Source organism: Lithobates pipiens, unplaced genomic scaffold, assembly GCF_037356315.1.
Source record: "Lithobates pipiens isolate NorthernLeopardFrog02 unplaced genomic scaffold, aLitPip1_a1.2 Scaffold_16, whole genome shotgun sequence".
NCBI lineage: Eukaryota > Metazoa > Chordata > Amphibia > Anura > Ranidae > Lithobates > Lithobates pipiens.
The window spans coordinates 112,526,820-112,545,033 of NW_027507748.1; the positions used below are offsets into that span (position 1 = coordinate 112,526,820).

Below are 18,214 nucleotides of genomic sequence, written 5' to 3' on the forward strand. Positions count from 1 at the left end.
GGGGACAGTACAATCTGTTATTTACATGCGCATATCTTTGTGCAAGGCTGCACACATGATTTTCCTGATAATTCCTCAGCATCAGAGCGGAATTTAGCAGTGCAGGCACCTGGAAAAAAAAACTATTTGCAGATTTTTACAGGTATACATACTCTTATAGGTATGGCTTAACGGTACAGGTTTTAAAAAAATAAAAATAAACATGTCCTACATACCTGCTCTGTGCAATGGTTTTTCACAACCCCGGTCCTTTTCTTCTTAAGTCCCCCGCCAGTGCTCCAGGCCCCTCCCTTCTACTTAGTGCCCGCATATCAAGCTGATGCTCCGTGTGTCCATTCACACACAAAGCGCTGTTCGGCCCCGACCCCACTCTCTCCTCCTTTTCTCCTTGGCTCGCAGGCTGTGATTGACAATATCAGGAGCCAGTGGCTACTGCTGCTGTCTCAGCCAATGAGGAGGGAGAGACCCTCTCATGCACATCGCTGGGTAGAGATGGGGCTCTGGTATGTTTTGGGGGGGGGGGGTGTTCTGGCTGGCACTGCTGCACACAGAAGGCATGAAGGTAAAAAAACATTGAGCCTATACAATCACTGTAGTTTAAAAACTTTACTATAGCAACAGGGTCACTTTAATTATAATTGAAAAAACTGTCTATTTTAAGAAGCTTACCGTATATACTCGAGTATAAGCCGAGATTTTCAGCCTCTTTTTTGAGGCTGAAAGTGCCCCCCTCGGCTTATACTCGAGTCATCGCTGTCTGCCCGCTCGATCAGCGTGTCGAGCAGACAGACAGCGGCCATTCTATAGTTCAAAAGCCGCGCCTCCGGCTCCGCCTTCGCCTGTGATAGGCGGAACACTGAATTTCCCAGCAGCCTGTGTTCCGCCTATCACGGACATCGTATCATCCTCGTACTACGGACGAGGATGATACGATGTACGTGATAGGCGGAACACAGGCTGCTGGGAAATTCAGTGTTCCGCCTATCACAGGCGAAGGCGGCGGCGCAGCTTTTGAATTTTACAATGGCCGCCGAGGCGCCGACGAACGAAGAGGGCACGGGAGGGAGGCAAGGCAAGGCACGGCCACGGGACGGGACGGGACGGAACGGAGGCAAGGCACGGCGGCGAGGCACGGAGGCAAGGAGGCTCGGCACGGGACGGAGGCTCGGGACAAAGGCTCGGGACACAGGTAGGCTGGACACACACACACACACACACACACACACACACACACACACACACACACACGGATGGATACACACACACACAGGGATGGATGGATGGATGGAGACACACACACACAGGGATGGATGGATGGATGGATGGAGACACACACACAGGGATGGATGGATGGATGGACACACACACACAGGGATGGATGGATGGAGACACACACACACAGGGATGGATGGATGGATGGATGGAGACACACACACACAGGGATGGATGGATGGATGGACACACACACACACAGGGATGGATGGACGAACACACAGGGATGGACGGACACACAGGGATGGACGGACACACAGGGATGGACGGACACACACACAGGGATGGACAGGCATGTCTTACCCTCGGCTTATACACGAGTCAATAAGTTTGCCAGTTTTTTTGGGGGTAAATTGGGGGCCTCGGCTTATATTCGGGTCGGCCTATACTCGAGTATATACGGTAATTTTAAATAATTCAATGCTTTATGTATAAAACTTGATAAGAAAAGTGCTGACTGTAGATTATCTATTTGTTCAAAAGAAATAATGCCAACTTCAATCTATATAACACAAATGTGTAACCTGATTAAACTAATGAAATCTTTTTCAATTCCCTCAGAGACTGTTTCGGTGGTGCAGCAATGATTTACCAATTCCTTCACTGCTAGCTGGCACAGACTATTTGCAGAGCTAATCTAATAGTAAAAAGCATGCTGGCAAAACCCAATTCATAATCCCTGGTTCAATATTTAATGAAGTATCATAATGTCCAAGCGACAAAGTTCTAATGTTTTTAAACAAATGAAAAAAAAAAAGAATAACATTTTATGTTAAAGACCCCTTTCACAAGGGGGGTAGAATCCATTCAAGTGGATCTGCCTGCTCAGTGGGGGATCTCTCTGCCGATACCCGCTGAAAAGTCAGATGACAGGTCCATGTCCACTCCGCTATGCAGAGTGGACATGGACACAGCCCGCTGCTTCTCTTTGGGGCGGTAGGATGGAAATAGACTTCATGTCTGTTTCTAACCAATTGTCATCCGAGCCGCCGGACAGATGCTGAAAGTATCCCCATCCTTCTGTTTTTAGCAGACTGGATCAGATGGGATGCCGGCAGGAGGCAGCAGATACATGTCCACTGACATCCGTCACCCCATAGAGAACAATGGGTGGTCCAGTTGGGTTTTCCTGTAAAACGGACAGGCAGACCTGATTGGTTTGCTGGGGTGAATGGGGCCAAAGGAGCCTTAACTATGACAATATTCTTTCAAAGTCGCTCCAAGATATACATGGGTTTTTATTGCAAGCGGTAATAAACCGCTACAAAAAAAACGAAGAAAAAAACTTTCCCCTGTAAAATAATAGCATAATGTGCTAGTATGCATCACATATTAGCACATTATGAAATACTTGCCTTAAAATGAAGCCCTCCAGTGGCACACTGTCACTGCTGAGAGGGCTTCCATCTTCCCCAGGTTTTCCTTCCTGGTTCACAGACACCAGCTGTGTGAGTGGCTGGAGCCACAATGATGTCACTCCCACGCATGCGTGCGGGAGCCCTCAGTTACAGCACGGTGCTCTGAAGGTCTGGCACGGTATGCCAGACTGCCAGAGCACATGCACCGGTGATGTCATCGGCTGCATCCAGGGTGAATATCTCCTAAACAAAAGGGTCAGTTTATTCACAGGTAAGCCTTATTATAGGCTTACCTGTAGGTAAAAATCACAAAGCAGACTTTACTACCACTTTAAAGAGTAATTCTACTTTCTGAGTAAAAAAATTAAAACCACAATTAACATGAAAAAAAACACCAAACTTACTTTTATTAACCCCTTGGCGTCAGCCATACACAAATATGCGGCACCTGGTCCTTGGTTCCGAGGGGCCGCATACTTGCATGAATTGTTGCTCATACACCTGTGGTGAGATTGCGCAAAGCTCTCCCGGCACAGTTGCCATTATCTAACCGACAGCACATAACCGCCATAACAGCAAATCATGGCGGTCACGTTGTCTTAAGCCCTGCCTCCCAGCATCAAAACATCTTAAAGGACCAGGAGGCGCCGGCGCTAAGAGATTGATTTTTCTTTTTAACTGTATTTAAAACCCTAAATATGGGTGTAACATGTAACATGGTCTTAAAGGAGAATTTCAGCTAAAGCCGAGTAGTCTTAAAAATGCTCCCTCTCTCCTCCTAACACCTATGCTTACTAACCTGTGCAAAAAAAAGATATATAGCTTATGGGTGACATCATCATTCACGGCTTTCACAACAATTGTTGGTGCGCCCTCTCCATTTTCCTACAGCCGCCACTTACTGACACAGGGCATCACGTGACTGGACCAGAGCAGGCTGAAAGGTAAGTATATGCCTCTTTTTTTACACAGGTTCGTTAGTATAGATAATAGAAATCAAAATGTGCTGTGCTATCCCTTTAAGAACTCTTTAAACAAAATATCAAACGTATCATGTATGCTATTTCAGTGCAAAACATTTTAATAAAACAAAAATATATCTTTAAACATTGACATATCAACTTAGAACGTAAAAAAATATATCATGCAATTCATAACAAGTGTACAAATTGATGCCAAAGAAAGACATGACCATTGTAAAGTTCATAGTATACTTCCATATGTATTCATAGTGCAAAATGTCCACTTTCTGGAATCCAGCAAGCCAAGAGTAAGAAACTACCAATGTCAGTTTCCTCTACCACCATAGATAACACACCTCTTACCAAAAATATAGACCTCTATGTTATAGGAGGTCTCCTGCACTGTCCCAAATAATGGGTGACAAGTGGCAAATTCCCATTATTGGCTCTACGGCATCCAATCATAAGTGGCAACTGTAAAAGGAACGAAAAACTCAACATAGTATAATACTGCAAAATCCTTATGTTTATTAAAAGCCCACTAATTGCACAAACCATAATATTTAAAAAAAAAGTATCACTCTGGGCTCATTCTATTGCTGACGTAAAAATTGTTTCATACTATTAAAATGTATTCATTAAAAACTATTGTTTGTTTTAATGCAGAAAAACTCAAAAAAGTTCAAACTAAAGATACCAACATCCCAAAATTATGTAATTATGATATAGCAAAGAAAGGGGGGGGGGACAGACAAGGCTGTAAGGTAACCAGCCTCAGGGACTTTTAACGGTATCAAATTAAGCAAGTCTACCACATTTCATAATAGAAATATACATAAATTCATTTTATTATTTTAAAAAGAAAATTGATTAAAAACCTACACCAACAAAGAACATTTGACAGCACTTAGACAACGGGTTCACATATAGGTATAATGAGACACTACCACTGTCTACATGTTTCGCTCCGAAAACAGAGTTTCCTCAGGAGTTTTGTGGTGTAACTTCTTTTATAAGTTGCCGTAGCAAAGAGCTAATAGGGAAAAACATCATATTAGGTACCATTTAGGTGCAGTTTACAAAAGAAAAATATATGCATATAATATTGATATTATAAAGCATATAAAGATAAATGACATATAAAGCATATAAAGATAAATGACAAATGACAAATGAACAGAGTTGTATTGATATAAAGAACACGAGACAACATAAACCAGGATACCCTGAAAAGTACCTCACCCATCTAGTAGCTGTCCAATAGTTATAAACAATAAAATCTAGAAAAGGTCAAAAAAAGAAAAAAGGGAAAGGTGAAATTCCAAGCCAAGGACCGACAGCCTCATCTAATTTGGTCTGTAGAGAGGGACAATAAATAGTCAAAAATCAATATTTAATAAATATAATCTATATAGATTTGAAGCAGTATAGATTATATTTATTAAATATTGAATTATTATTATATAATATAATATAATATTAAGATAATATTATATTTTCTCTGGCACTGGGCTCAGGGCAGTGTAAAAAGATTGTGCACTGCACCCACACAACAAAATCAAGGTAGATCTCTGAGTTATTAGATTTCTGAAGCAGGACTCCTATCTAATTCTCTCCCTCAAAGCAGCAGCAGCAACCTTTACCTTTTATACTGAAAATGTCCTAATTCATTTAATAAAATGTTGTTGGTAATATCTCCAGAAGAGAGTCTGGTAGAAATCCTGAAATAATCAATTGTAATATAATATAACAGACTCAGAGTTGTTTTTACTAAAGTTAGTGGTGCTAGAATATTAAACAGAGTGTTATCCATGTGTGAACTGTATAGATCCATGCTATACCACCTTCATTATGTATACTATAAAGAGAGAGGGTGGTCCTGTTTTGTTCTAGTGTTAGTAGCGGATTCTTGCACATGTACAGCTTTACACTCTCAGGTAGTACCACCTAGGGTTGCCACCTTTTCTTCAAGTCAAACCCGAACACTTTAGTGGCGCACAGTAATTTTTTTTATTGTATAAACTATACATATATTTTGCTATTAAATAACATTTTTAATCATAAGAAGTTAATAACAAAAGTCTCCCTTTACATCAGAGTCCACAGAGTTCCCCTTTTAAATCTGAACTTGCAGAGTTCCCTTTCACTGTAAAGGGGGACTCTGCAGACTCTGATGTAAGGGAGAACACTGAGAACTCTGATGTATGGAAAGGACTTGTGGATTGGAGTGTGGGCAGACACAGAGGGGTAGGGGTGGGGGAAAGAGGTGCAGATCGAGTCCTCTCTCCTCTCCCGTCTCTGTGTGTGTGGCTGGAGGAACTGTTAGTGCTGACTTTGGGCAGTGTGAAAAAGTGTAACAGACATTCTCAGCTTAGAAAACTGCAGCCAGCAACCCTGCTGGGAAGCCATAGTCCAGTCTAAATAATGTGTCCGGGTTTCAGGCAGTCTGAAACCCGGACGCATGATTGCAAACCCGAACTGTCCGGGTGAATCCTGGACAGGTGGCAACCCTAGTACCACCATCTCTCTCTCTCTCTCTACTCTCCTTCCACTTCCTTCTTCAAAGCTATATTTTAAATATTAACCACTTGCCGACCAGCTCACACCGATATATGTCGGCAGAGTGGCACGTATGTCGCTGCGTCATCTGCGTGCACGTGCCCGCCGCGGGTCCCGTGGACTCTGTGTCCGCCGGTGGCCCACGATCGTGTCGCGGAGAGGCAGAACGGGGAGATGCCTATGTAAACAAGGCTTTTCCCTGTTCTGCCTAGCAAAATGACAGGGATCTACTGCTCCCAGTGATCAGGAGCAGTGACATCTGTCATGTTCTAGTGAGCCCATCCCCCCCTACAGTTAGAACATGCTGAGGGAGCACAGTTAACCCCTTGATCGCACCCTAGGGTTTAACCCCTTCCCTTCGGTGAAATTTACACAGTTATCAGTGCATTTTTATAGCAAATCTATCCCCTATTTTGTAGATGTGATAACTTTTTTTTTACCAAAAATATGTAGAAGAATACATATTGGCCTAAACTGTAGAAGAAATTAGATTTTTTATATATATATTTTTTGGGGGATATTTTTTTATAGCATAAAGTAAAAGATACTGCTTTTTTTCAAAATTGTCGCTCTATTTTTTTGTTTATAGCGCAAAAAATAAAAAGTGTACAGGTGATCAAATACCACCAAAAGAAAGCTCTATTTGTGGGTAAAAAAAAATGAAAATTTTGTTTGGTTACAACATCACACAACCGCACAATTGTCAGTTAAAACGACGCAGTGCTGTATCGCAAAAAAGGGCTTGGTCAGGAAGGGGGTAAATCCTTCCGGGCTGAAGTGGTTAAGCACTCTTTGTAGGTCTTTATTTTCCTGTCTTCTGACCAGTTCTGGCACCAGCAAAAGGCAGGTCAGGCAGCTGTCTAGGACGCCAGGGTAGGGGGGGCGGCAAAATATGGATCCTCAGCCACTCGCTGGGGATTCGGATTTTTTAATTACCTACCTGTCCCTCCAGCAGGCAAACTAAAACTTCCACCCTGTGCCCCATAGAAGAGAAGGCGCAGCATGGAAGCTTTAGTTTGCCTGCGGGGATCGAGGTGCGGAGCTGGAGAAGGGATCCCAGTGGACAGCAAGTGGCTGGGCTGCAGAGGAGGGGATTGCCATGCACGCTCTCCCAAGGGGGTGTTCCCTGAACTGTGGCCAGACACTGGGCTCTCCACTCTGTCTGCTCCCCGCTGTCTCCGTACTGACCTCTGGTAAAGGGGAGGGGGGGCGTGATTACGTGTGTGGACGGATCACATGTCACTGATCTACTGAGAGCACGGCCATCTTTAATTTTGATTGGGCCGTGGGCAAACATTTTCTTGGGGCCCCCCCTCCATTCTGAGACATACAAAAAATAGCAGGTAGACTCAAAATCAGTTTACTGCAGCAGATCATGCAGTGATTGCAATTGTTTGCCAGAGGTTACAGCCTATCCTTACTGCTCGCTGGCTGGTTGCTAGAGGTTACAACACATAATTTCTGCTTGCCGATTGGTTGCTAGAGGTTAATGCACATCATTACCACTTACTGATTGGCTGCTAGAGATTAAAGCAGATCACTACGGTTCGCTGATTGGTTGCTACAGGTTAATGCATATCATTACCTCTCACTGAGCAGTGGAGCAATCCTAAATAATTGAGCAAGTAAAGGGGCACATTAATACACATACTACAGGAGAGTGTCAGAGAGTGCAGACATACTACAGGAGAGGTTCAGAGACAGCAGACATACTGCAGGAGACAATCAGAGACTGGGGACATACTGCAGGAGACAATCAGAGACTGCGGACATACTGCAGGAGACAATCAGAGACTGGGGACATACTGCAGGAGACACTCAGAGACTGGGGACATACTGCAGGAGACAATAAGAGACTGCGGGCATACTGCAGGAGACAATCAGGGACTGCGGACATACTGCAGGAGACAATCAGAGACTGCGGACATACTGCAGGAGTCAATCAGAGACTGCGGACATACTGCAGGAGACAATCAGAGACTGGGGACATACTGCAGGAGACAATAAGAGACTGCGGACATACTGCAGGAGACAATCAGAGACTGCGGACATACTGCAGGAGACAATCAGAGACTGCGGACATACTGCAGGAGACAATCAGAGATTGCGGACATACTGCAGGAGACAATAAGAGACTGCGGACATACTGCAGGAGACAATTAGAGACTGCGGACATACTGCAGGAGACAATAAGAGACTGCGGACATACTGCAGGAGACAATCAAAGACTGCGGACATACTGCAGGAGACAATCAGGGACTGCGGACATACTGCAGGAGGCAATAAGAGACTGCGGACATACTGCAGGAGACAATCAGAGACTGCTGACATACTGCAGAAGACAATCAGAGACTGCGGACATACTGCAGGAGACAATCAAAGACTGCGGACATACTGCAGGAGACAATCAGAGACTGCGGACATACTGCAGGAGACAATCAAAGACTGCGGACATACTGCAGGAGACAATCAGAGACTGTGGACATACTGCAGGAGGCAATAAGAGACTGCGGACATACTGCAGGAGACAATCAGAGACTGCGGACATACTGCAGGAGGCAATAAGAGACTGCGGACATACTGCAGGAGACAATCAGAGACTGCGGACACACTGCAGGAGACAATCAGATATTGCGGACATACAGCAGGAGACAATAAGAGACTGCGGACATACTGCAGGAGACAATTAGAGACTGCGGACATACTGCAGGAGACAATAAGAGACTGCGGACATACTGCAGGAGACAATCAAAGACTGCGGACATACTGCAGGAGACAATCAGGGACTGCGGACATACTGCAGGAGGCAATAAGAGACTGCGGACATACTGCAGGAGACAATCAGAGACTGCGGACATACTGCAGAAGACAATCAGAGACTTCGGACATACTGCAGGAGACAATCAAAGACTGCGGACATACTGCAGGAGACAATCAGAGACTGCGGACATACTGCAGGAGACAATCAAAGACTGCGGACATACTGCAGGAGACAACCAGAGACTGCGGACATACTGCAGGAGGCAATAAGAGACTGCGGACATACTGCAGGAGACAATCAGAGACTGCGGACATACTGCAGGAGGCAATAAGAGACTGCGGACATACTGCAGGAGACAATCAGAGACTGCGGACACACTGCAGGAGACAATCAGAGATTGCGGACATACTGCAGGAGACAATAAGAGACTGCGGACATACTGCAGGAGACAATTAGAGACTGCGGACATACTGCAGGAGACAATAAGAGACTGCGGACATACTGCAGGAGACAATCAAAGACTGCGGACATACTGCAGGAGACAATCAGGGACTGCGGACATACTGCAGGAGGCAATAAGAGACTGCGGACATACTGCAGGAGACAATCAGAGACTGCGGACATACTGCAGAAGACAATCAGAGACTGCGGACATACTGCAGGAGACAATCAAAGACTGCGGACATACTGCAGGAGACAATCAGAGACTGCGGACATACTGCAGGAGACAATCAAAGACTGCGGACATACTGCAGGAGACAATCAGAGACTGCAGACATACTGCAGGAGGCAATAAGAGACTGCGGACATACTGCAGGAGGCAATCAGAGACTGCGAACATACTGCAGGAGACAATCAAAGACTGCGGACATACTGCAGGAGACAATCAGAGACTGCGGACATACTGCAGGAGACAATCAAAGACTGCGGACATACTGCAGGAGACAATCATAGACTGCGGACATACTGCAGGAGACAATCAGAGACTGCGGACATACTGCAGGAGGCAATAAGAGACTGCGGACATACTGCAGGAGACAATCAGAGACTGCGGACATACTGCAGGAGACAATCAGAAACTGCGGACATACTGCAGGAGACAATCAAAGACTGCGGACATACTGCAGGAGACAATCAGAGACTGCGGACATACTGCAGGAGACAATCAGAGACTGCGGACATACTGCAGGAGACAATCAGAGACTGCGGACATACTGCAGGAGACAATCAGATACTGCGGACCTACTGCAGGAGACAATCAGAGACTGCGGACATACTGCAGGATATAATCAGAGACTGCGGACATACTGCAGGAGACAATGAAAGACTGCGGACATACTGCAGGTGATGGTCAGAGAACTTTTAGCAACGCACAGCTTGACAGTTGAATAACACAGCTCAGGGTTTAAGCAGTCAGGCATTTTATGGGTGCAAGGACATACCTGGGCAGCCAAACTCACTACATACATTTAGAGGTATGTGGGCGGGGCTTCCATTCTCTGATCTCACTATAACAGCCGGGAGCTCCACTGATGCTTTGTAGGGGGGGCCGTTACCCGTGAATTGGGGCCCCGATTGCACCCTCCTACTCTCTTTATCCCCAAAGTAACTATTTTCCTATCTTATGTATAAAATTGTCAGACCACCTCTAAACACAAGAACATGAATAAAGTGTCTCCATATACTGCACATATTTGTTTACATGATTTGACTTTAAAGTGTATGTAATGAGATTAGGAGTGGTTTGTGTATTTTATAATTCTTTAAAAATGAAATAGGCAGGGCTGACACCATGTACTTAGGAATTGAGAGTGGTGTTGTTATGTCAAAGAGGAAGGTAGGAGCTTATTAGATTTTTAGTACATTGACCATTATCCTGATCTAATTGCAGTATGTTTAAAGGGATAAAACATTGGGAAACATGAATGTACTCCGTGAGTTGTACTAAGTGTGTTTTTTTTCCTATTTTGTCTTAACATACTCTTTAATATCTACTCCCATGCAGAATGGAACTAATGATAATGAGGTTTTCCAGTCCATTGCATCTTCATTACTAAAAACAGACCCAGGTTTGGCACATGCAGTCCAGAATATGTACACTTCACAAGGTGGGTGACACAGTACATATTTACAGTATATAGTTTTAGTGTTTGTCATAAATATTAGTGTTCTATGGCCATCATTAAAAGCCTAGTTACTGATAAAGTGCATGTAAAGCCAACATTTTTTTTTCAGTTTTGCGTAGTGTGAAAAGGTTGCAAACCCTGTTAGATTTTAATTGCTGTCTGTGCCCCTACCTATAATTGTTTTAGTAACTGTGACAGTGACATAAAATGATGGATAATCCAAAATGCAATAGCTGTCCCCAGAACAGGAGGTGAAAGGAAAATTTCCAATGGGAACAAACGCTCTGGTGACAACTAATATGGGAATTCCTCACATTTCCTGTTGCTTAACCAAGAGAGGAATTAACTCCTTCGGATCTGCACTATAGCGGAATGAAGGCTATAGTGCAGATCTACTTTGCCAGGAAGCAATCAATAGACATCCTCCCCTTTGCAGGGAGCGCGCGGCGCGCATTGTGATCACCGTGTCACGAGACTCAGGGGATCACAGATTGGAGTAAGTGGTCGATCCCGACCCCTTAACATGATGTAAACAGAAGATCAGTAATGAATTTTTTTCAGCGTGAGAAGAAAAAAAAGCTGATCACCCGCTTCTGTGCAAGGGACAGCAGTCCCAAAGAGGAAGAGGTGAAGCCGTCTCACCTGTGACAAACAGTACCGCCTGCCAGTTTCACCTGCCAGTGCCTACAGTGCCATGAATCAGTGCCCACCAGTGCATAAAAGTGCCAGCAATCAGTGCCACCTATAAATGCCTACAAGTGCCACCTTTCAATGCCCACCAGGGTTGCCAATCAGTGCCTCATCAGTGCTACCTAGCAGTGCTGCCTATTAGTGTCACCTACCAGTGCCCATCACTGCCACCCATCAGTGCCCATCACTGCCACATATCGGTGCCCATTAGTTCCACTTATCAGTGCCACCTATTAGTGCCCTTCAGTGCAACCTATCAATGCCCTTTAGTGCCGCCCATCAGTGCCACCCATCAGTGCCACCTCTTAGTGCCCACCAATGCCACCTATCAGTGCCCACCAGTGCCACCTTATCAGTGCCCACCAGTGCTGCCTATTAGTGCCCATCAGTGCCGCCTTATCATTGCCCATGAATGCAGCCTATCGGTGCCCATCAGTGCAGCCTATTGGTGCCCATCAAAGCAGCCTCATCAATGTACATCAATGAAGGAAAAAAATGACCTGTTTGTAAAATTTATTAACAAAATATAAAACGGGAAAAAAAATATAAAAAATGTTACGTGGGTACAGTGTTGCATGACTGCCCACTTGTCATTCAAAGAGTGACAGCACTAAAAGCTGAAAATTGGTCTGGGCAGGAGGGGGGTTAGGTGCCCAAAAAACAAGTGGTTAAAAGGAAATCCCCCAAGAAGTGAATTTTCTTCTCTATCCAAAGCTGAACCATAGCCATCTAGAGAATGCAAAGTAACACTATATACTAGTACCAGTATTTCTTTCTCTGAAAATGCCACCGCATGGTACATTTTTTACTTTTTCTAACTTTAGTTTCAACATTTTACAGCATTAGCGGGCAACAGAAATATAAATATAACTTCACTGGGCTGGCTACGCTTAAGTGTCAACTTGAGCTAAATGCACCTGTTGTATGTTCAATTTGCACATTTTAGCTAAGAATTAAGGGAGGTACTATAAACTGTACATCAATTTACTACAGAAACACATTATAATGAGTGATAGAAGATACATTCAAACAAATAGATATATGTCATGTATCCATATTCACATAACTTCAGGTCCCATATGTGTGGTGAATATGTTCACTTCCTCTCCGGAGAGAAGACACCCCTTATTGATCTATGGTTAATTAACTATATAAATATACCATATATTATTTTATCAATCATATGTTATAATAGCCTTCAAACGTCAGCAGCAGTAGGGGGCCAACACTGTCTGCCTAAATAATAATTAATGGAGGTTGCAATAGCCCTTGGCAAATACATTTGGTTAAACTGAGTGTACAGTATATTCACTTGGGGAACCTCTGTAAGATTGCTAAGAAGACAAATAGGGTTCTATATTGATTAGAAGTATTGGGGTTGGAGAGTAGAAAACAAAGTCCGCAAGCATGTATATTTACACCCCTAAACATTGAGTCTATTGGGTTTGACAAACACATTCTAGGTGCACCATACAACTGGAGTACCTTTACCAAATTCAACACAACTACGTAAAAGCCAGCATGATCGCTACATCTCAAAAATGCTTAAATTATATATGAAAGCGCTGTTTGGTTTTTTTTGGAGCTGTTTTTTTATTTTTTATCTGTCCATGAGTTGTTACATAATAAAGGATTCAAGATCATATTAGATGTATTGATATCATTTTCTCTTTTTTTTTTTTTTTTTTTTTGCAAGCTTCCATTGTCTAAACTCTAATTTCTTGGATAGTTGTTCTTACATGGTATAATATAAATTCATTTTTTTCAGCAATCCAAGCAATATATATTCTTAGGTTTGGTTGCTCTCTGTGCATCAATCACTCATAACAGACAACCTGTTAAACTATCATTGAATGTAATTATGTTTTTATTCTGTGTGATACAGCTGAGGATCCAGAATATGCCTTGACACTTGCGATGAAAAGGATATTACAGCCTGTCTTCCAAGTCTTCTTTGTCGGTATGAAGCCATCAATATCCTATTGATAAAAGCCAAAATAGATTTCAGCCTCAATCATGTGTTATCCTAACTTCAGAACAGAGACCACATCTTCTAATGAACAAAGTAGTTGAGATTTCACATGTTATAGACAGGGGTATTATTGTATGTGGTTAGACCTTATAGAAAATCTTTTTAAACCACTTAGGTCCTCTAAATTAGATCAAAAAATTGAATTCTACTACTAAGAACTGTTTTAGTTTAAATCAATAACCAACAACGCAGTGTTTTATAGGCAATTTAAAGTTGTTCCTGATCAGTCATATACATTATTTTAACTATAATTCTCTGACAAACTCTGCTGACGCCTAAACAAATAATTGAAATCATTTAAAATAATAAATCAAGACAGATAATGCTGAGACCTCTGTGTAGCAGTGGACTGAAGCATGGCTGATCTTCGTTTGGGTCTGCAACACTATTCTTGACCCCAGAAGGAAAATCTCTCTCATCCCTGAGCCTACTTTGAGAAACAGGTTACCTTTATGTATTGAACATTTTCTGTGGTGTACAAACTGATTTTATTGAAAATTTCCATTGATACATAGTAAGGAATAAAGACAATAATCTAACTAAACAAATGTCAAGTCCAACCTATTGCAGCAGAAAGGAGGAATCATATAATTTACTGAAGCACGGGAAGGTCACATGTAATACCACATATAAATGAGAGAAAAAAACAAAGGAGGAAAGAAAAAATATAGAGCAAGGATTACATACAGATGGAATAAACAATATATTGATAACATAGAAAGACCTTTCTAATGCCCATGTTAGATATAAAGATTGGAAAACAGAACTGACCCTACAGAAGGACACATGTGGACAAGTTACAAAGCCAGTTTTTGCGCTACCCCTGCAGGAGCCACTTAAAGCAGAGTTCCACCCATGTAAAAGTCAGAAGCTACAAAAAGCTGCTGACTTTTAATAATCAGATACTCACCTGCCCGCGGTCCAGCGACTCGGGCGTACAAAGCCCCACTCCTCTCCCACTCCTCTCCGCGGCATCAGCATTGTAACTGTGAGTGCCTGGCAGTGCCTTCACAGCCGGGCACGCACTGCGCATTCGTAAACCATGCTGTGAATGGCCGGGCAATCTTCTGGGACATGTCCCAGAAGATTGCAGGGAATTTGGGGGGGGGAGGTGATCTTCCTCCTGGCACCGCAGCGCCAGGGGAGGAAGTGGGAGCCAGGTACCTGTAAAAACAAGGTACTCGCTCCCCCCAAAAAAATTACATGCCAAATGTGGCATGTCAGGGGGTCACCAGCACTTAAAGCGGAAGTTCCATTTTTGGGTAGAACTCTGCTTTAAGTATGTTTGTTGCGTACTCTGCCTCCCAACTCCAATAACAGTCTCTGCCGTTCTTGGCAAAACTGGTAATAGTGTGAGTGCAATGACCAATGAGAAACACACACATTATGATAAAACACAGAAATTGTCTTTACTGCAATATTTCTGTGGAAAAGCAACAGACAGTAATAATATATATATATATATATGTATATATATATATATATATATATATATATATATATATATATTCAAGTAATCAACTGAAGATCAATAACTGAGATTAAGAGCAATATAGCTCAATACTATATTCAGGCTGCTTTCAGGGGATTACAAACCTGAGAATGTCCCAAGAGCAGAGGCACACTTAAATGGCAAATATATCACAGTATGACAATTTATTTCTGATTTGGTTACTTCCACTTAGATCTGGCTCTATGAGTCCCAGTAGGAGGAGAGCAGAAGACTGACCCTCTTTATGTCAGACCTCTCTCTTCTGTCTCCTGACACCATAGGCCCAACAACAAACACTGTATTCAAATCAATATTTAATGGCTTAGCTTCCCAGATAAACTGGGCCTATAAGGAACTAGTATTTTCAGTCGCTTTAAAGAAAGACGAGGCTTTGTCTCTTCAGCAAGCCACTCTCGTTGGTGCACTTAAACTCCTGAATAGCAGGGCCAAACAACACAACTGGTCCAGATTATCAAGTAAAGAATGCAGCATCTTCCTCAGCAAGGTGAAAGGACAATGGTGTCTGTATATAGTGTCTCTGTATCTAAAAGGCCTTGTGTCCTGTAGCACTACAGGTGTCAGCAAGATGACTAATGATGTCTGTATACAGTGCCCATACAACGCTATCTAAGTGCAGTGTCCTTGTTTCCTGAAAATGGCCAAAAGCCCTCTCACCCAAACCTGTGGTCAAGGCCCAAACAAATGTCCTAGAACAGGCAGGCTTTTCTAGTGACCCAACTGGTCACCTCACACCGGAATGCTTGACACTGTCGGTGCAGGTGCATCTGGATTTGCACCAGGGATCCCCCTCTCTCAGGCTGGATGTCCTGACTGGCAGTGGATGCCTGAAATCATGAGGTGGACCGGGGAGGCAGACCCTCTCCCCCAGGTCTAATCTCTTCCTCTGCCTCGTGGAGTCTGAATTCCCTCAGATCAGCAAGATGGAGTCTTTGGATTATTTTCCTGCAGAGCATGCTGGCTCTAGTAGTTCTATACAGTTCAATCTGAATGTGAAACTTAAGTCCTGCGACTACAATTCCCTGTATGCTTTGCTCCCTCGTGGTAAACACTGCGCTGGCAGGATGTGAAGACACAGAGTCTTAGCTGGCACTAGAGGGAAGCAGTCTCACTGAAACAATGTTGCAGAGTGTCTACTACACAGTCAATGCAGGGCAATTAGGACTAAAAGAGAGGAGAAAAAAAAGGAAAAGAGAAAACAGGAAAAAAAAATTGAAAACAAAAAGGAGGAAGGGGAGCTAAAGGACAGGAAACAGAGGAAGGTATGGACAGGCCGCTCAGGGGATAAAACAATATGAAGGAGGGCAATAGATAAAACGTGCACAATCCATGCATGGACTGCATTTTTCATGTATCAATATTTAAAAAATCTACTAGGGGATGAGGATATCATTATCAGCAATATGATATCTTGGCAGCTATCAAGACCTGGACAGAATCAAAGATGCCCTTGCTTATACTATGGGGCCTCTGTACGGTATACCTAGGCTTCTTTGGGCTTTTGCTACTTGGACTTAGGAGGACTCTACACAGAGTGGACATTACATACTGTAGTACTGACAAAAAAATATTTTCCACTTTCCTTATAATGTATTTCCCCTATAGATCACAAATCATACAGTTTCTTGAAAAAATATTCACACCCCTTGAAATTTTCCTCATTTTGTCATGTTACAACCAAAAACGTAAATGTATTTTATTGGGATTTTATGTGATAAACCAACACAAAGTGGCACATAATTGTAAAGTGGAAGGAAAATGATAAATGGTTTTCAAAATGATTTACAAATAGAATACAAATAAATATCTGAAAATTTCTGAAAATGGTGTGCATTTGTATTCAGGCCCCTTTACTCTGATACCCCAAACTAAAATCAAGTGGAACCAATTTCCTTCAGAAGTCACCTAATTAGCAAATAGAGTCCACCTGTGTGTAATTTATTCTCAGTATAAATACAACTTTTTTTTTGAAGCCCTCAGAGGTTTGTTAGAGAACCTTAGTGAACAAACAGCATCATGAGGGCCAAGGAACACACCAAACAGGTCAGGGATAAAGTTGTGGAGAAGTTTAAAGCAGGGTTAGGTTATAAAAACATATCCCAAGCTTTGAACATCTCATGGAGCACTGTTCAATCCATCATCCGAAAATGGAAAGAGTATGGTGCAACTGCAAACCTGCTAAGACATGGCAGTCTGCCTAAAATTACAGGCCGGCATGTAGAGTATTATTAAGAGAAGCAGCCAAGAGGCTCCTGGTAACTCTTTGGGGAGCTGCAATGATCCACAGCTCAGGTGGGAGAATCTGTCCACAGGACAACTATTAGTTGTGCACCCCACAAATCTGGCCTTTCTGGAAGAGTGGCAAAAAAGAAAGCCATCGTTGAAAGAAAGCCATAAGAAGTCCTGTTTGCAGTTTGCGAGAAGCAATGTGGGGGACAGAGCAAACATGTGGAAGAAGGTGTTCTAGTCAGATGAGACCAAAATTGAACTTTTTGGCCTAAAAGCAAAACGCTATGTGTGGCAGAAAACTAACACTGCACATCACTGTGAACACACCATCCCCACCGTGAAATATGGTGGTGGCAACATCATGTTGTGGGGATGCTTTTCTTCAGCAGGGACATGGGAGCTGGACAGAATTCTTCAGACTGGGGTGGAGGTTCACCTTCCAGCAGGACAACGACCCTAAATATACAGCCAGAGCTACAATGGAATGGTTTAGATCAAAGCATATTCATGTGTTATAATGGCCCAGTCAAATTCCAGACTTAAATCCATTGAGAATCTGTGGCAAGACTTGAAAATTGCTGTTCACAGTTGCTCTCCATCCAATCTGACAGAGCTTGAGCTATTTTGCAAATAAGAATAGGCAAAAATGTCACTCTCTAGATGTGCAAAGCTGGTAGAGACATACCCAAAAAGACTTGAAGCTGTAATTGTCCCG

General features: G+C 43.0%; 1 protein-coding gene across 2 annotated transcripts in view; it reads left to right on the top strand.

The window, feature by feature from the left end:
• The window catches only part of LOC143981986 (uncharacterized), a 100,191-nt gene that overhangs the window by 44,967 nt on the left and 37,010 nt on the right, over positions 1-18,214 (top strand). For both annotated transcript variants that reach the window (XM_077480278.1, XM_077480280.1), the window contains 2 exons: positions 10,918-11,020; positions 13,614-13,688. In XM_077480278.1, the coding sequence (XP_077336404.1) occupies positions 10,918-11,020; positions 13,614-13,688 (178 nt within the window). The remainder of the gene's footprint in view (positions 1-10,917; positions 11,021-13,613; positions 13,689-18,214) is intronic.